This window comes from Cylas formicarius, unplaced genomic scaffold (genome assembly GCF_029955315.1).
Source record: "Cylas formicarius isolate icCylForm1 unplaced genomic scaffold, icCylForm1.1 PGA_scaffold_5__7_contigs__length_24384050, whole genome shotgun sequence".
NCBI classification, from domain to species: Eukaryota; Metazoa; Arthropoda; class Insecta; order Coleoptera; family Brentidae; genus Cylas; species Cylas formicarius.
Window position 1 is genome coordinate 670,258 of NW_026844341.1, and position 21,256 is coordinate 691,513.

The following is a 21,256-nucleotide window of genomic DNA, read 5'->3' on the forward strand; positions in this document are numbered from 1 at the left end:
TCACATCGCTGCTTTAAGCTATAGACGAGGTGGTAAAGTCTTGATAAAGTAGGCAATGCAGTGTATTTTAGGTAGATATTGCGATCAGTTACTTGTTTTCTTGTCATTCTATTTATCGATGGTACTTAACAGCCCATATTTAGAGTGCCGAATGGTACCTTTTTTTTAACATTTTTTTAAACTTATTCCCAACTTTTTTCGGTATGAAATATTGATTTGTGAATTTGTGACTGAAAATTTTCCATCTTGAAAATAAGAGAAATTTTTGTTGACAGGGGGGTGTTTTGGGACTTCATTTCCAACAATTCAAAATAATAATTTCTTTCCTAGGTAAAACTAGAGCAGACACCAGCAGATCTTTAATCTTCAGTGGTAGTCAAAACAACATTACAAGTTATAGAGGATTCTGGCATAGAACAACCAGCGGTCATCAGTTTTTAAAAGAACATATTGTTAAGAGTAATATATTGTCAACAGGTAAAGTGCTTCTGATTTAAATTTTGTTTCGAATTTACAATTAATGGATTTTTTGCTTTAATTATTCTACTGATAATTAACAATAGTTTAATGTATTATAAATGAACATTTTTTTTTATTGCTTTCATAATGTTTTTTGCAATTTTTAAAGGTGACGATCCTCTCAAATCAACTAATATAAAAGTTCTTGAAAAAAGTAACACTGAAGCTTCTTATGTCGGACGTCTGATGTATTTTATTCTTTACAATAAAGGCCTTATTAAATAATTTATATGTTTATTCATTTACATTTTTACATTGTGTTCGTTGTCTAAGGTGCCTATATCTTTTGTGAACTTCAAAACGAGTTAATAAAATACTACATAAAATGCTATTATAATTAAAGGTAAATCATATTTATGGCATAAATCACAATCTTGTCTACAAAACCAGTTCGGGCTGTGCATTTGCAAAAAAGCATTTCTGGAAAAGTATTTTTTAGTTACATTTTACAATTTACATTTGAACCCAGATTGCAATAAAATATAGCTAAATTATTGTGTGAATTAGTACTAGTATCTAAAGCTCGGTGGACACAATGTAATTTCTATATGTATTTTAAGCAGATAACAATTGCTGTTAAATATATTTAACACCGAATTTGTTGCGGTAGCTACCAAAGTTAAGTCAATGCAGTCCTTTTACAAACGCCGGTTCCGATTATGTAGGATATTTCTTAACAAAGGACAAAAAAGGTCGTGGATTTAAACTAATTATTTGCATTTTTTACTGTCTTAAAACGATTCCTCGCTAGACGAGGGCGAGCTTTAAATAATTTTTCAGACAACAGTAAAACTTTTACAGTGACAAATTCTAAGTTAAAAATAAAACATGAACATGAGTGAAGGAGTAAAACTGGCATTTTATCCCGCCAAGAGCGCCACATTTTGGAGGAAGTTGGGAGGCAAGCGCCAAGACTTTTAAATACCATTTGAAACGCATTATCGGAAATACGAATCTAGACCACGAAGATTTTACTACAGTGTTAAATTAAATTGCATCGATATTGAACTCGAGGCCTGTCAGTGCAGAAGATCTGCCACCGTTAACACCAGGTCATTTTCTGATTGGGACAGGCACAATGTCATTGCCTGAACTGGACCTGACCGATGTCAAGGAAAATCGTCTAACTAAATACCGGCCGTTGCAGCAGCTTGTTCAAAACTTTTGGAAGCGCTGGCACAAGCAATACGTGCCCGAACTATAGTGTTGCCAAAAATCGAGGGAAGAAGGCGCGCATAAAATTCAAATTGGGAGTTTCATGCTAGAGAAAACTAGGACGAGTTTCGGAGTTGTTTCCCGGCGGCGACTGCATCGTCAGAGTGGTTTTCTGTGAACTTTGCTAATAACAAAAGTGCAAAAAATTGAATTGAAAATTGCATGGTGCTGCCGTGATTATGTTAATTTATGCTGAAATTGTGTTTTTCAAGGTTGGCTGCATGTAGCGCAATTGTTTTTAATTATGTTTAATGGTAAGGCAAATAGGTGGCGCTAGTGTGCAGCTCACAGCTGGAAGTCCGGACAAACCGATATCAAGTGTAACAAAGAAAGACATGTAAAGAACTAGCTCTCTATTATTATCGTTCTCTCATTCTCAATCGTCACGTAAATTTAAAAATATGTATTAGGTTTTGCTCTGTGTTTTCGAATAAAGTTACATTCTGCAGATCCAGGGCGTCATGATATATATTGCCCACTTTGAACGTAAACTATTACAGTTAATGTTTTTTATATAATATTTTTATTAATCTCGAATCTTAATTCGTAATCAACGTTGAAAATTGAAAGATTTCTATCTTTCAATTTTTTATACTCAGATAAACGATAACATTGTCAATATTAATATCATTCCTACTACGGGCTTTGAAAACGTTTTAGAACTTCAGCGGCACTAACAAATGTCATGGGTGATATTAGCGCATGTTACAAAAACGTGGTCAGCGTATAATTTTTCCATATAATTTCTATCGATATTAGGTTATGATAGATGCGCTTGCTCTACGCTACTCCTTTAGTAACTTTACTCTTTGGAATACCACGGGATTCCGCTTTGGGGCCAGTATTCCTTTTAGTTTATAAGTCTGACTTTCTGAACACTGTTCTGTACTGTAAGGTAGAAGCGTTTACCGATGGCATGCAATTGTGTTGTTGCATTGGTGCTGATGACTGCGCTGAGGCTAACATTGTGATTTGCATATTCTAATTGACTTTTCGAGCAGTAACAACCTCATGTTAAACTCTATTATCACTACGTCACGCTTAATGATTTTTGGAAAAAATTATCATACTACAGTTTAACAGAAATATTAAATATTTGTTTAAAATCATTTGTATCAATTCAATCAATTCAAATAAAAATCACTAAAAATATTCCACGAAAACGGGTTTTCAAATGAAAATCATTAATAAAGCCTCTTCTGTTATCCTTCGATTATTAGAGATGCAGTAAGACTAATTATGCCTCACTTACCTATATCTCCTAAGTACATCTCAAAACATTGGCCTTTTCTTCTATAGAGTCATCAGTCATTTTAAAAATCATAAATAAGGGTCCTAAATTTAGAGTATAAGGATTGAGAAAGTTTGATTTGGTAGAATATTGAATACTCTTCTGACACGCCGATGGTGCGTAAATGAACTTAATCTAATAAGGAAAGATATTATCGCACAATTTCGCCAACTAAGACGCCACGTTATTTATTGATGATTTTTCGATCTACAATATTAACAACTCACCTCATTTTATTTTTCCAAAGTTCGAATATTAGGCGAGCATCCTCTATGCAAGCTGGGTAACCCAGTTCGCAAGCCCATTTGACTATCGTGGCTTGATTTCTGGCGATATATTCGTTGTCGTCTTTAACTGGCTCATTAGTTAACGGTGTCGTAGCGTATACCTTCTCAAGCAGGCATATTAAATGTAACTACAAGCAGACGATTGGAATTGGCAGATGAAATGTTCCCGTACCAAATGTTCTTATTTAAAAATCAAGATACGTCAGAAACAGTAAGTGATAACCGACATTTCATCACGGTTTAATAGCACCATGTTTATATGATATTTGTATTGATACAAGTGTCCTTTTATTATTTAGTATTAATTCGGAACAAGAACTTTGGAACGGGAAATACATAATCCCCGCTCCAAGGTATATAAAATATCGCATCTGGTAAGTGTTTATATTATTGTGAGCTTTCCGAAATCGCGAGGTAGGCCCGCCGTTCCTTTGCCTTAAAAATTTAAAAATTAAGAATGAAGCAAGCTGACCGGCACTGTAATTTCCGATATACATAAATTGACCTCTTTCTATCTTCTCAAATATTCAAATAAAAACAATACAGAATATTTGTTTTGGAAAGCGTCACCTGCTTTGAGTAGTAGCCTGTCGTACAAGCTAGAGCACGTTATCAAGACATAACAATCTAACCCCAATTTTGATCAAAACCGGGCCGCGAGTAATATTTGTAAACCAGTCCGGACTGACCCAATAGCAATAACGCTTACTCGTGCTATTTGTAATTTATAAAAACCGCTAATCTATTGTAATCGCTAACATTAACCAGGTGTTAAAGGCATAGGCTGTTCTTGTTAATTGTTCAATAGTTTTTAAGTTGTTTTGTGCCCATTTTCCGTAAATAAATATTTTTTAAAAGGAAGTTTACTGGATTCGCGCATAAGGAAACTGCAACCTTTCGACAGGGACAGTACCCTACAGTCAAATATATTTTTGAATGGAAAGAGAACCCTCTCTATTAGCCGACCTCAATTTGGATAAATCCCTTAAAAAAATCTGCGTCATATACCTCCTCTCGAGTTTCGTCAGGAGTGGCAGAGTAGTTTCTGACCCCTTTGAAACCTGAATTTTTGAATGTGGTAGCAACCGGTAGTACCTTGAGCTTTAAAAACTCAAAAATCCGATACTCTTCCAATATTGACAATTTTTTCTAAGAGATTCGTGAAAATCTTCTCAGCGACATTCTTCATGTCGCTCAATAAATATTTCTCTTCTGAACGTGAACTACCCAGTTTTTGACTACCCGAAGTTGATCCATAAGTAGTTATTTTACTCTAAGGGATAAAATATCTGAACCGTTATTTTCGTTACTTAAAAAAAAATGGTTTAACTCAAAAGAACAACCCGTAACCTTATTTGTTCTTGATATGTTTTATCTCATGTTTTCTCGTGTTTTCCCGTGTATTAAATTTTTTACAACACACCTTCATGGATTTGATGGATGACTTACATTTGGCTATAAGAAATGACGGAGCACCATCGCATTTTACACTAATTGTAATAGATTATCTCAATTTAAGCTTTCACAATGAACGGGAGAAGTCTAGTAGTTGAATAGCAGGTAGTCCGCATTTTAATCAAATAGGTTTTTATTTTTGGGGCTACATTAAATCAGTGATTTACAAAGACCCAATAAAAAGTCGAGAAGAACTTTGGCATAAAATTCAGGAACTGTTAATGAGTCAAATCAAATATTACATTTAGAAGTGATATTTATAATAAAGAATTGATAGTCGACTATTGCGGCTTAAAATACAATTTAAACAATTAAACAATAACAACTTTTTTACTTAGAAAATACCAGAAAATTACCCCGGCTTATCAAAAAGCATGTGTGTGGGCCATCTATATGTAATTGCAAAACGTGCGAATTACTTTTGTCACCCTGCATCTCCGTAAGTTTTGAGTTTGGGATATAAATTTATTTCACAAATCGAAACATTTTGATACAAAAAATATGCTATTATTCTATGGCCCATTCGTTTTGCAACACCCTGCATATATATTAAAGGCATAAATTATAATAATAGTAATTTTCAATAGTTTTACAATATGCTTGCCTTCCAGTTTTCCGTCATCAGACCTCTATGTCGAAAATATTCTACTCTTCCAAATGACGAGCTGCCATTGCTCCCCCCTTATGGTGCCATTCAAGGGTCTTTTTCTTTAGCCGGGAGAAGTCCACTGAAATACTTTTCTTAGTCATCGCTCGTCCGTGATTCTTAACACATGCCCAAACCACTTTAAACCACGCTAATCAATTCTGCCTATCACTGTGTCTCGTCTGCCCTCATAATTTGTCTGATTTCGTTGTTCGATATTGTTTCCAGTCTCGATATAGTGTGATCAATATGACGTCGATTGATGTTAACGTGCAAAGTGTGCATCCGCATTTGCGTTGCTGTACATGCAAATTAACTTTGGTTAGTGGCGTGAAATGTTTCCCATATGGGTCTCTTTTACTTTGGCTTGATTATAATACTGTGAAGTTGGTAAGCATTCATAGATATATTCTCAGCTGTTTTTATTCACGTCCACCTGAATGAAACCTGTGGCCCTCTCTCAGTTTTGCATTTGAATTTGAATTTGTATGCGACGACAATTGCAAAGTTGAATACTATTTTAGTTGCAGGTTATAGGTCCTGCCTAGCAGACTTCTGAGCAGGTTTGGAAATCTTCTCATTGAATGTGAGCCGTTCCATTTTACTAGGGTAGATGTAAATAATATTGATCAAATTCTTGATCTACCTTCAACTCCTTTGAAATTAACGATACGATATAATCAGGAAACTTTTTTTAATTCTCATTTATTACAGATGATATTGTAATGAATACACTCCACTGTTTAAAAAATTCAACAAGTCAAGAAGTTTTTAATATTAATAGTAGGATAATAAAAGGTTCAAACCACACTTTAATGCTTTTATTGTCATATTTATTCAACGTTTGTTTAACAACTGCCACATTTCCAGATCAGTTTAAATACGCAATAGTGAGTCCACTGCTCAAAAAGGTAGAAGGTTGGATTTAGACTATTTCTGTATTATTAGATTATTTATTAACTATACCCTTTTTTTCGAGAGGAACAGCGTTGATTCGCGCCTGGAAAATATACAAGCAATTCTAAAGATAGAGGACAGTGAGAGTGAGATCGTAAATGCGTCAGTTATTAAATTTTGATGCGGAAAGTATCAACTATTGGCTTGTCTCAATCTACACCATTATTTTTTAAATCGTATTTTAAAAATCGAACACAATACGTTAGCCCAAACGGAAACAATTCATCAAGTTTAAATCTAAAACATCAAGTCCCACAGGGATCTGTCTGTCCTACGACCACTGTTTTTCATTATTTTCATAAACCATTTCCCTTCTTGCATTAATCCCATCAAATGTGCTGAAAGTTAGAAGAACTAACGTATGGAGTTGAGCTGAACGCCCAATCTTGGATTTCGTGTAACAATTTATTTATACATAAGCATAAAACACACACACTTTTAATTTCAACCAATGTGTCTCTTACTAAGGGTGACCTTAGACAATAATCTTGATCGGAGTGCTCATATTGATGTTTTGTTGATATTGACGTTTTATGTAACAAATTAGCATCTATGCTTTTGTGCTTAGAGAGTTGAAAAACATACTATGAAGGTTTATAGGGACGTCCTAAAACAAGTCTATCTTGCGTTGTTTCATAAACTATACTAAACTAAACCATCCAAGCGTTCGGCTGCAGATAATCCATCTCAACATTCAACAAGACTCTACGTTACATATTGGCAATGATTGTCCATAGCTCAGAGCCATAGAAGCGGGTCGATTCAACAAGGGCTTGTCCAAGCGGTTTTCTGTTTTATTGGATATTTGTTTGGCCCGCCGAAGATTATTAAGACGCCTTATAATTGCTTTGCCATTCTATATTTCTTTTCTAACTTGTTCTATAAGTAGTTTTCTAAAAGCAGCTTCAGATATTTGGAGTTCGCCACATGTTTAACAGCCACCTCATCATTTATCAGAATCTGAAAGTTCGCATCAGGGTTAACTGCCTGTATTCTGTATTCTGATTCCCATTCCACTACACTTTTGCTTTCAAAACCTTCCCGATACCTTGACTACCCACTCTTGCATTTAGATCGCGAGCCATGAGCTGGTTTCGATTGTCGTTAGGAGGTCAGAGAGCTGAGAATAGAACGCGTCTTTCACAGTCACCATCGAGACGTTATTTTGAACGTACACACCCTCATTGACTGCTTCTTTACCATACAACCTTAGGGTGGGGGTTATTATTCGTTCTGGGTTATTGTCTTCAACATGTTTTAGCATTTGATATTTAATAAGATTAGACATTCCATCTCGCGCTCTCTGCGATTTATCTACCCCCGACTGAACATCGAGAAAATTATCCAGTAGCTGACCCCCTTTACAAAATAAATAAGAACTAAAAGTTCAGATTTTCACGAAATTATATATTTTTTGACATGACAATGTTTCGACAACACCGTATCTTCATAAAATATAATATTTGTAAATACAGTTCAGATTTTCACTAAATTATATATTTTTTGACATGACAATTGTTTCGACAACACCGTGTATTTGTAAATATTACATTTGATAAAGATACGATGTTGTCGAAACAATTGTCATGTCAAAGAACTTATAATTTCGTGAAAATCTGAACTTTTAGTTTTTATTTATTTTCATAAATGGATTTTCATCAAATAAAAGCCACCTCAGTTCAATCGGCTCGGATGGTACTATGAAAATCAAATTTTGTTCTGTTAGTTTAGATGTGAATTCTGAAATTTAATTATTAAAACTATTTACATTCCATGCTCCAACTCACGTCGTTCTTTTTACACCCAAACCTCGTCTTAAACTGAGGCGATCAATATTACGACGCTGACTTTCGATTCCTTGATCTATATTGATTTTTTTTTTAAGTAACAGGCTGCTGCTACTACTAAATGAATTGCGTCATCCACCAACCTGAAGCACCAAGATGTTATCCATAGCCTATTTGTCCTGTTGCCGTCTGCTGCATATCATGAGTCTTCGAGGACCTCCGAATTAGAACCTGGCTATACCACAGCAAAATAATTATACACATATGGCGCTGGGTCGGTGCATTCGTAATAGAAAAAGGGAGGTTAACTGTTTACCAATTATTTAGTTCGTATTACCTTGCGTTGAAACTAAAACTATATATGCTCCTTTGATAAATTGTGTTTGAAATTAAACCTTCTGCAACTGGTCATGATATAATATAAAAATTACATTATAGCATATTTTGACATATCATATAAACGTTATTATCAATTAATTGAACGAAGCTGACACCAATTTCTCATAAATCTTTAAGTTTAAGAGTTGCTGGGCCGCTTTTCAAATATTTTTCTGAGTGTCTCTAAGACACATCTTTTGAACTCTTCTTCTGTTTACGTTTAATACATGCAAAACTCTTAGCAATCTGGTAAAGATATGTACCGGGTGGCCAATGAATAAAGGCACTCGGATCTGGAAAGGTAATTGTCGTAGAATTTTGAATCTTTGAAATGGCCGCCAGGATGAGTAATCGCACTCTTAAACTTGAAATATTGATTTTTCGGAAAAAAATCTTTTTTTACAGAAAGCTAAAATTCAATTCTTTTTCGTGTAATTTGAAGATTTAGAATAAAAATTTGAAATTGAATGTCCTGTATGAAACCGGCAACATTTGTATGAGGCATGTTGAGCTCAATTATAAAACTTTGGTGTATGGTATTTCCCTTTCTTTATGAACCATCCTGTTTATTGTATGTTCGTTTTTCAAATAAATGCTTTTATTTATTTTAAAAAACTTACTCTGATTCTGTGTCTCAGCTTGGTTTCGTGCCTCGAAAAGCTATCAAGTATGCCGGTGAAGTCGGTGAGTGCGGTCGTCCAGGGAAGAAAATCCACTTCATATTTAAGATAGTCAAGTACGTCAAAAATCATGGCATATTTTGTTTTTTTGTTGTCCGCAAAAGCGAACAGATCATCGACAATTTGCGCGCGGTTGATCTCCGTGATCCCATCGAAATTCGGCTGAAGTAACGCTTTCGAGATATTATCCAGCAAAATGTCATCGTACATTACCCTGTAGAACCCTGCGAGTTCACTGAACCGTATTATCGCTTCACCATCGTACCAAAAGTTATACCGTTACCTGTTTGCTGGTTATTTAAAATTACCCACGAGTCAGAACTGTCGAGAGGTACAACTGCACTTTCTTCGGACGGCGATAACCAAAGCATAGGTTCGGTTTTTTCAAAGTTTTGAGGATTTGACGATGTTGTGTAGGATATGGGTATATACCACTTTGTAGTAGTATCCTCGGAGTATCTGACGAACCTTTCCTACCATTTCAGATTAAATTATTTTTGTTTACAACACCAAAACATTAATTTAGGCTCCTAATAGATAGAAGCTGAGATTTTGGTTGCAGCCCGCCAAGGTTATTTTCGCTGAACAAATTTATTCCGTGTTATATAAGATCGTACGTTTTGTCATATTATCCGTAGATAATAAACGATAATTTATGTTTAAGGTCAATATTCACTAACCTCTGACAAATATTGACGGTTCTCAGTTAGTCGCCATCAATTGGTCAAAGCGTCTGAACTTTATCGTCAGATTAATTTTGAGCTGTCAACGGATTTATGACACTAGTGTACATGGAGGCCAAATAAGAACGCGGTCGGCCCTATCTCCTTGTAATCCTTGTAAAGACTTGGAGTAAAAAAAATAAAACTAAAACCAACCAAAATAGAAATGGCCGGATATTGTTTTGTAATTGTTAGAACGGCCGTAAGAAATAATTTTATAATGGAGATAACTAAAGTGACCACCGCGTGGGATAAACATTTTTAAGTTTTAGGGCGTTGTGCATGTTTATGTATACTCACTTCATGTCTACTGATGTTAACCCGGGTAGCATTCATAGCTAACTTCTGCATCCCCCGTCCCAAGAGGGAGATGTTGAGATTGTAAATTTACAGATTCCCAACCAAACTAAAAGAAAATAGTTTGACCCGTCTACGAGAGATGTCGCACATTAATAGCTGAGGTTTTGATCGCCAGATGTAACACTGAATGGAGGTATGGGGTAGTTTTTGCGTTTGTGCTTTTTTGACATTTTTTTTGTGCTCCCGTACGTCGCGGGAGGCGAGCCGGGCCGACAGCGTTACATTTATATCGCGGAGCGAGATGATTAAGTCACCGAGGTCGCGAACAATCTATGTAAATAATACACCCAGACGCTGTTATTTTTTTGCGATGGCAATGACTCGCGGTTTGTTTTTTTTTTGCGGAGCGAGACCATTGGGTCGCCGAGATTGCGCGTAATTAAATAAATTAAAAATAATAAATAATAAAATATACAGCCACATCAAAGACATAAACCAAATACGGGTTATTAATAAAATTATTTATTAATTATATATGTTCACAGCGTTAAAAAGTCGGCGCCTTTTTGACAAAATTTTTTCAATACCTTCTCTTTCGAGAAAAATTTGCGACCGTCCATTTTTTAATCACAAATCACAAAGCTCTTCTTCGTTCCAATACATCACCTCGATGTCGTCACCAATATGTACTAAAATGTCGTTCCACTTTAGATGTTCTCCTACTTCTTCGTTTAGGAAATTTAGAAAATCCAAGAATTCCTCTAGTTGCAAATCCATATGTTCGTCCCTGTTTGTGAAACGAACGCCAGTGTTGATATTTCAAAAAAGAGTGGACATTTTATTTTATTTTTTTGCTGCGTTAAGTACACTTTTCGACTTACAGTCGATTTAAGAGTTTTGAAATATATGCGAACAATTTTTTTTTCTCAACTTGAATAAGCACTTTCATAATAAAAGGAAGCATGTAACGGTCACTAAAACAGTAGAATCAATATCTTTTGGAGGTCAGTCCCAAAATTTTCTTCCACATTGCTGCGGTAGCTGCTATTGAAAGCAATCTTTTGCCATTCGCATACCTACATACCTAATCTACGATTCATATGAAAGGTGCACTGAGGTCGATCCAATTGAAATTTGAGCAGTATCAGCTGCCGTCGAATTTTTCATTATTAACAATCAAAGGTATATATTATATTTTAATCCGTGGTGAAAATGCTCAAGCCATCGTACGCTTGCCTTATCAGCATCATTATATATTGGGGCATTTCCGTCGTAAATTGCAATTTCTTTAGCAATGAAACCTTCACGGTCCTATAGATTAAACCATTGTATATCTAACGCCACGATAATCATGATGGCAACTGCCAAAAATGTACTGTTCCCAACGATATTTATGGCAAAGTTTTTGAACATATTATTTGCAAATCTGGTTTTTAAAAACCGTTACAATTGTTTTAGTATATTAGTGAGCAGATTATAACTAAATACTTTGTCATGTAAAATGATACGGTACACCGACGTATCTTTTTTGATATTAGCATTAGTTTCAAATTCAATTCGCATTACTACGGATTCAGTTTGTAAAGACTCTCTTTGATGAGAACAATCGATGTCTGTAATGCGACACTTTTCTTTGAAATGCTGCGGTGTGAAAAGTGCCTCGTTCGAGGTTCCGTGATAAGAGTGCCTAAAATTGACAAACATATCTTACAGAGTCGAATACTTCTTTTCTTTCAAATTTAGGTTTAAATCGTGTTACGGATATTGTTCAGAATTTAAAGTTACTTTTATATTAGTTAAATTGACATCATCAAATTGACTCATATCCTTTTCTACTTGACCTTTCCTGTTTTTGTGAAAGGCGATAATGATATGACGCGAAGTCTCTAGTTTATTTGTTGTAATTACGGGCCACGTGTGAGTTGTGGTTTCTGGCAGAGACTAATATTCAATAATTTCCCAAGATCTGAAACCAATTGTTATTTCTTTATTCGACTCCATGGTTTTAGTTAGAGCAAGTTCTTCGGCAATATTTATCATTTTTTTGTGATTTCCTAATATTTCTTCTTAAGCGAAACTTTAGATGTTTCGGGAGTTGTGGTTGTTGGTCCATTGTCCTCCATAAATACCACCTCGTCTACATTGTTGCTGGCTGGTATTAAAACCAACACTTGCTTTATATTTAATACAATTTTATGATAATCTTCGAAACATTCCTGCATCTCCAGTTTTAAGCTTTCGTTGGTGTTATAAGAAAGATAAGATTTTAGTGTTGACACCAAACCAACGTTCCTCACTGCGTCCAAGGTGACGCCATTAGGTTCGTAACGGATCTCCCTAAAGAAAAAAGCGATTCCATTTATAAGAAACCTCGATTTTCCGTTGTAATTGTCACCTTAGGAGGACACCTTCACAGGGTAAAGTGAAGGAATCTAGTTCCTGAATACACGAATGGTTGATACATATGAAACTCTGAACTTAAGATGGAGTTGTCGATATAGAGTTTTCGTTAATATCTAAAATTGTCTTTTAAGAGCACTTGGAATAACAATGATTTCAAAAAGGTGCGGTTTGCACGTGTTAAATGTTTGCCGTTTCTAATGGCACTGGATTTGCGAACGATATTTCTCTTTTTGTACTTTTTTCGTGATTGTACTGCAACCATTATTGCTTTTTAAATGCAACCTCACTGTTAACGTTTGGTTTCTAAAATTAATAAGATCTAACATCGACGCCTACCAAAATAAAGGAGAAAAGAACCAGAAAGACCCCAATCTTACATTCCAAATTGCGCTGATTTTTTGATACCTCCTTAGAAAATCATTTGAGCAACAATCACTGTCATCAGCGTTAATAAATTTGGTCAACACATTAATCACCACCTTAACGAGAAATGCGATAATTCAATGAAGGAGTTGGAAAAACATTTATCCAAAATAGAAGATTTTGAGAAGAAATTTTAGAGCTATCAGGCAGATATCAGTTCCCAACTTAATAAATAAACTTTTGCCACTACAAAAGTGATATACACAACGGATCAACAAATATAATACGAGTTTGGACCAAATAAATCAGTCAGCGACAACAAATAAGTAATGATTTAAAATGGTGCTTTACTTAAATTGACGGGCAAACGACAAAACAATGAGCAGTGAGAAAGTGCAACTCGTCCCAAAGCTGCACAATCCGGCATGCAGAAATCACGCACGTCGCAGAACTATGAACTAAAACCGGCGTTGAAGTTACCAATGCGTCTACCCAAATCCTCAAAGAAGGACGGATATTTTCATAATTTCACTCCGGGACATATTGTATAAAATTGAAAAAAAATATTCAGTAACTGTAATGCGATATAAAAATAAAATCGCAACAAAATATTTCCAGTAATTTAATTTAAGTAATTTAATGTTAGCGATAACGCTTTTGGTGAGATCTAAATTAGGTTTAAAATAGCTCCGGAACAGCTCTCAAATAGGTCTAGATCAAGATCAGAGTTAAACAGGCCCCAAACAGCTACGGAACAGCTCTCGAACGAACAGATCTAGATCAGATTTAAACAGAAACAAAATAGCTGCTGAACAGCTTTGTAACAGGTTTAAACATGTCCAAAACAGCTACTAAACATTGAACTGAGGTGACTTTTACTTGATAAAAATCCATTTATCGAAATAAATAAGAACTATAAGTTCAGATTTTCACGAAATTATATATTTTTACGTGACAATTGTTTCGACAACACCGTATGTAATATTTACAAACTACCTGCTACTATATATACCGGAAAATGACAATAAAACCTTAATTAATGTTGCTATGAGAATTTAAGTTCAATAAAGGAGAGGTATTTGAGTCTAATTGAACATTAAGCAATACAAAAACACAGAAAAACCCATACAGCCACAGAAAGTAGAAAATTAAATTTATTGGAAGCCATGATAGATTTAAATACCTCTCCTTTATTGAACTTAAATTCTCACAACAACATTAATTAAAGTTTTATTGTCATTTTTCGGTATGTATAGTATAGCAGGTCATGCAAAAATATAAAATGTCATGAAAATCCGTACTTTTAGTTCGTATTTATTTTAAGCTACGGAACAGGTTACCTCAGGTCCAAAACAGATACGGGCCGGTAAATAGGAATATTTATTTCGTATCGCGAACTAACAAGTTGGCATAAATTTCACCACAATACGATAAGCAAAATTTAAAAATAGCTTATTGCATTTCCCAATAAATGTTTTCGACAAATTTAATCAGCAATATTATTTAAAAAAAAAACTAAATTTTGGGCGATGCAGTACATTTTGGCAGTGGCGTTACATAGATATATAAAGAACAGTGAAGGTTTCGTCGCTAAAGAAATTGCAATTCAAGGTAGAAATCAAATAGATAATGAAGCCACCGGGAGAGTTTCTAACGTTGACGCATGTTGATAAGCCACTAAATAGAATATAGTACTATCTATAGAGACGGCAAGTGAAAACAAATTTTTTCATATCGATGATCCAACAGCTATAGCTACTCCGACTTTTGGTCGTTAATATTCAATTGATACAGCTCAAATTTGAACTGGATCAACCTCAGTGCACCTTTAATAAGAATTGTAGATTACGCAGATTACGAATCTCTGAATTATTATTATATTGGTTATTCTCATATAAAAATAAAAATAAAAAGGTATGCTTTCAACATTTGAAATCTAACATAATAACGCAGCAATACCAGCAAATCAAAATTAATTCTCATTTCTTAAGTGATGAATCGCCCGACAAGCAACACCGATGAGCTTCCCGTGAAATACCTTATCAAATATGTGAAAATTGCTGCCAATGTAGCTTAAGTTATCCAATAAACAGAAAATAAATTGAACCTGCAGACTCAATTACATTGCTTTATTCACTATAATCTACATATGCAAATGGCAATCGATTGCTTTCAAAAATTATAATAGCCTAATAATTATAATAGCCTCAACGACAAGAAGTATAATTTTGGGACATACCTCCAAAAGGTATTGTATGTAGTGACCGGTAATTGTTTCTTTTTATTAACAAAGTGCCTATACAAGTTGCAAAAAGTCAGTGCTCTGCTTATCTTCGCATGTAAGAATGAATTCGTATAAATTGTTCGCATATATTCCAAAACCCTTAAATCGACTTCGACTGGGAAGAATTTCAGGATTTTCTATATTTCGATTTTCGACATCGAGAAGAGCTTTGTGACTAGAAGTTGTTAAATGTCAATATTTAATGAATAAATAATTTCATTAATAATCTGTACTTCTATTTGTAGATGCCAAAAGGTCTTTGTTCAGACTAAATATTTTATATATTTTTTCGATAATTTCCTTAACATACCGATCCATCATTTGTTTCTGGCTAACGGCAAAATGTTTGCGCTGCGTCTGTATCTCCGTGATACATGTGTGACCTTAAGGTCACTGTCATGGAGATAAAAGTGAACAAAGTATGCTCAAATTCATAATGGTAATATCTGCAAAACAACAAATTTAACGAGTAACTACTTACGTGTGTTGTTTGATTCTACAAACAATTCTACTAAAAAAATTATCGTTATTTGTGCAAGCATTTTGTTACCATGTCTCAAATCAGCGAGTTAAGTGAAAAAATGTTCATCAAAATGAGAAAAATTGGTGAGTTCATTGAAAGTAAAAAAAATTATTGTAGGCCGGTTTTAGAATTTTAGAAACTTCAAAAACATTTGTGCACGATTTTCACTTTAATTAGTTGTATTATACCAAAATTACACAAATTAAGAATTTTTATTATAATTGTATTTATTTATTTATGTATTTATTTATATACTTATATTATTCCGTGCAATTCTTTTATGTTCATGTTAAAAAATTAAACTTTTAAACAAATAATTTATTTATGTGTAAGTTTCTGCTGTATTTATTACTCTGATATTTGTCTATCCAGATGGCCTTTTTTTGGGTTAACAAGCGTCATTCATTTGTGTTTTACGAGTATTTCATTTAAACAAATCTGTTAGAGCGTCGAAGGACCACCCTGTTTTTGCTCAGGAAAGCAGTGGACTCGGTCGTGAATGAAAGTCGTGGAATTGCCAAACTTAAAAACTTTACTTATTTTTGAACAAATCGTTACAATGTGCCTGGCGGCAGCGTGATAATTTTGGACACATGCGTCCTTACGCGTCTCAGTCGCATCTTTTTGTCGGTGTGTGGTGTAACACGCATCCCTACCCCATCTGCTTCAGCTGCGCGTCCATACACGGAACCTTTTGTCAATAAAGCAAATCACACACGTAACTTCGCTTTACGCTCGAACAAAATCATTTATTGAATATAAATTTCTCCATTATTTATTACACTGATATTTGTCTACCCAGAAGGGCATTTTTTCGGGAGTTAATAAGCGTCATTAAATCTCTTCTTTCGGCAAGCTAATATAATACGACTTCCTTAGGGCATTGTTGTTTAGATTGAGAATGTTTATAATAACTGTATTTATAAACCCTTAAACAAATTATTTATTTGGGTTTTTATTCCGCTGGTACCCAGAAGGGCATTTTTTTTTGTTAATAAGCATCATTAAATCTCTATTCGTTGGTATTGTGTTTTATTTCGGCGAGGGTCATTAAATATCTCTTTTAGCAAGCTAATATAGTACGACTCCTTTAGAGCACTGCGTAGGTTAAGAATTTTTATAATAATTGTATTTATAAAGAAATCATTTATTTATGTATACATTTCTGCTGTATTTATTTCGCTCATATTTGTCTACCCAGAAGTTAATAGGCGTCATTAAATCTCTATTCGTTGGTATTGTGTTTTGTTTCGGCGGGCGTCCTTAGATCTCCTCTTTCTAATATACTACGGCTTCTTTAGGACACTGTTCTATATACTAAGGATTTTAATAATAATTGTATTTATTAACAAAAAATTTATTTATATACACATTTCTGTCGGCAGGGCTCGCGACGTTAAGTATATGGAGCAAAAAAAAATGCAAAAAAGCACAAACACAAAAACTACCACCTACCCCTATTAAGGGTGACAAAACCTGAGCTACTAATGCACGACATCTCTCGTACACTCATTAAACTATTTTTTTTTTGTTTGGTTGGGAATCTCTAAACTTGCAGTCTCAAATTTCTCCCTGGGTGGCGGGGGATGGAGAAGTTGGGGAAAGATACTACTTACACATTTCTTTGAGTAGAGGACTACAGACAAACATTATTATCATAGAGAACACTGCAAGCTTAAAAGAGTAGAGAGTCCAAAAACACTGTCAGCAAATGGAAGGTCCAATGGATTCTTGCGCGGTTCAATACCGATGAAAAATTCTGATGATTACGATTAGTAAAAATTTGGTATATATTACCGACGATACTTTGTTTCTAATTCAATTAGTTGTGAATGAAAAATGACCTGTTCTCAAACGCATTTCATCTGGTATTGTATTTTTTAAGAATTAAGGAGCACACTTACTTGTGAGATCACCAAATCGTTGCCGACGCGAGTCGCTTTTACCACAGGATATCCAGGCTGCTCGAACCAAGACGAAACTATGGACGCAAAGTCGACGCCATCTGGAACTTTCGATATTGCGTTATCCACATTCTCTTGCAATATCATCCACAGGTCACTGATTTTGGGCGAACCAAAAGCACTGCAACGATTTTAATTTAGTTTAATTTTAGTAGATTATATGTCGGGGGCGATTAAGCTCATTGATAGTACGAACCAGTTTTCAAAATTGAAAATTTTTTACGAGATGAAATTAAATAGTTATTTGAAACGTATACTTTTCACTCTTTGACAACATATAAATGAAATTATAAAATACGTCTATCGAATTTAAATACCTATTACAAATTAAACGCATTTATTTTACTTGTCGTTGCAATTACACTTATTTTAAAAAACACAATCTTTTTTGTTAGTGTTACTGTTTGAACAGTAATGTAATGAGTGAGCAATTTTGATTGAAGCATAATTTATGGACGGAAAGAGCAAAACGATCTTACTGAGGCAGAACATTTTTCGTTATTTTTGCATCAATTTTCGAGCTTTGAATCTTAGGGGCCACTCGTTTTTTCTTGGATGAGACGGAAAGAACTGAATTCTTGAGAACGTTCATTTCACCGTAGAATTTTCAAGAATACTTTACCGTTTTAAAATGAGCCCAATTCCAAGGCCGGTATTCTTCCCCAAAATTTAAGAACGAAGTTATAATTAACTGGAGGAAGGATGCACATTTTCTCCTTTGATCAAACACTTGCGTAAGGTCTTTCATTTTGAATACCGTATTATCTTGTTAAATATCTTGCTTGTGGCACATGTATTTCATAAAACGTTTGCTTATATTTTTGGTACCAGCCTTCATGAATCCAACTCCTTTCGGTATTGCTTTATATTTCTAAAGTAGTTTCCAATAAAAGGTGTAACGTGCCAATTTGACAAATGAAATCTGTGGCCCAATTATAATGAAAGTAACATACTTGTTGTAAATTTCCAAAATGTTATTAATAATCCATTAAAGCATTACTCTTAGCCTTGCAGTGTATTAGTATAAGGATTGTGTCCCCAGGAAAGGTTCTCTTTTGAACCGCGAAAATTTTCTGCAGTTGACCTTCCGAAAAAAGTAATTACATACCTCATGCGTGATTGAAAGTTTCCAAAATACATCATTTTTAAAGTTTCCATTTTCATATAGGTTGCAACAACTCTAATTTCATAACAAAGTGAATTTAATTTATTTAGCAAATAATAAAAACCTTCAGACCAATCAAGAAGTTAAGGAGTTAGTGCTCTTCACAATATTAATATTTCATTATACTTCATTATACTGAATGTAGTTTAAAAAAATGATTAAATTTGTTTTTTTCTTTGTTTAATATCAATTTATTTTTAAAAGAAACCAGTCATTAGCCCTTGCAAAAATATCGTTACTTTTATCACTAACCTCGGTAGGATTGTTTCTACTTACAAGCATGTTGGTATCATCCGCATAGCATATTATGCTCTGTTCTTCTGACTTTGTTACAAAATAGAAGTCATTTACAAAAATAATGAATAAAATTGGACCAAGAATATGCCCATATTATTTTTCTTAATAACCGAAAGGTAACTACTATCATTTTGGGTTATTTCTACTTGTTGTTTCCTTCTCAATAAGTATAATTCAAACAATTTTAGCGCATTACCTTTTACAACGTATAAATCTAATTTTTTAAGCAATAAATCATTTTCTATATGACGGGTGCTTCGGAACGACCTAGGCACGTGACTAAAGTTATTCTTCCTCCCTCCAAGTGTTTTAAAATTGAAATATAGCGGTTTCTGTAGATTTATTTGGTATATACCCATGCTAATCATTGTCGAACAGTTTATACTTATTAAAAAAGTCTACTAATCTATCGCAAATAGCTAACTCAAATATTTGAGAAAATCCCAACACAATATTATTCGGTCTGTAATTGGCAATTATTTCTGGGTCTCCCTTTTTATAGAGCAGTTTTATTGAAGCTATTCTAAGTTGGTCTCGGAAAATGCCATCCTTAAAAGAGTCATTAATCAATAGACACATCACTTGACTAACATATGAAACAGAAATTACACTAGTTGGAATCTCGTCTACTCCACTGCTATATTTATTTTTAATTTGTCGAGCAAAATGACTCATGTCATATGGTGTATTTTATTGGTATTGTTTTTTTCTAGGGTTTCTAATAATTCAGGAGCAATGTCAAACAGTTAAATGTTTAATGTTAAAATGATTTAAACTTTCATTTATGTTACTAATGTGAAACTATGGAGGGAGACACAGTCGCAGTGATGGATACTTACAATTTCATCACGAATTCCTGGATTGACTTGATAAAATTGTCATGTCCCATTACGTGCTGTATCATGCGAAATATTGCACCACCTATTAGTTAAAAACTTTTTAAAATATCGTCATTAGCTAATAATGCTGATTACCTTTTTGAAACGTGGCTGTTAAACTTGAAGTGTCTAGTACAGCTTCAGTATTTTTGTCAGACTCTTCATTTAAAGCCTCGTGTATGATAGGGATCATGTAACTGATGTACTTCCAGTCAGAAAGGTCCTGTGGTAGATAAATCTTATGAACATTATCGATAAAGAAGTATGAAAAGTCTGATAGACGCCGCTTTAGTAACACGATTGCTTTGAATGTTCGTGGTACGTAGCGTGAAGTAGCTTTTTATTTGAAAGAGAAGCCGCTTCGCGGTTTCTTGTACTAGAGGGAAGCATTGTTTTTCTATCGTGCTCCTGCGGACCACTGTGGAACTTTCACAAAATCGATCTAATTTAATTGTGTATGCACCCTGTATAAAGTGTCTTTCACGTCTCGCCGAACTTCAAAGTTACGACAGGCTTTGGTGAATATGTAAATTTGTAATGGTAATGATATTTTTTCAAAGATTTCGCGCGCCCTGTATAATTGACGAAACCTAAAAGTCTCTGTCGACACAGTTTACGATACTGTTTAAATCAATTTATCGCATCTTTAGCAGTTTTTTATTTATCCCCAATAATTTACTCACAAAAGGTTCGATCGCGGATATTTTTAAGTATATTGTGCGGATTGTGGAAGGTATATCTTACTACCTTACTACCTTAATCCATTCGAAAGTTATGGCCATAAATGTGTTCGGTGTACAGAGATCCGAGAACAGACAAAAAAAAATTTTTTTTTGACCCCGATTCGCTCTGTACGAATAGCGGTCTCCTAGGACTAACCATTACCGGGATCTAGAGTTTAGTGAGGAGCGTAAGCATCTATCTACTCAAAATAATTCACCACCAGCTGTCAAGCATCGATTTGTATTCTAATTTAGATCTAACAAATACCCTTAGGGCCTCACACTGTGAGTACGGGTGTGGCAACCTCGAGGCACCCTAGCTGGGCTCTTTCTGGATCCAGATATAGAGTTTCACTCTACTCGAACTGACAGCAGCCCTGAAAGAGGTAGACCGCTTGGTTAGAAATCTGACCAAAGCGG

The 21,256-nt window shown here is 34.5% G+C and overlaps 1 protein-coding gene across 4 annotated transcripts in view; it reads right to left on the reverse strand.

The window, feature by feature from the left end:
• Positions 1-21,256, reverse strand: part of LOC132702102 (aminopeptidase N-like) — a 130,563-nt gene that overhangs the window by 38,851 nt on the left and 70,456 nt on the right. For all 4 annotated transcript variants that reach the window (XM_060670530.1, XM_060670531.1, XM_060670532.1 and 1 more), the window contains 6 exons: positions 20,211-20,337; positions 20,076-20,157; positions 17,715-17,895; positions 9,499-9,688; positions 9,156-9,439; positions 3,253-3,440 (listed from right to left, as the gene is read on the reverse strand). In XM_060670530.1, coding sequence (XP_060526513.1) covers positions 3,253-3,440; positions 9,156-9,439; positions 9,499-9,688; positions 17,715-17,895; positions 20,076-20,157; positions 20,211-20,337 — 1,052 coding nt within the window. The remainder of the gene's footprint in view (positions 1-3,252; positions 3,441-9,155; positions 9,440-9,498; positions 9,689-17,714; positions 17,896-20,075; positions 20,158-20,210; positions 20,338-21,256) is intronic.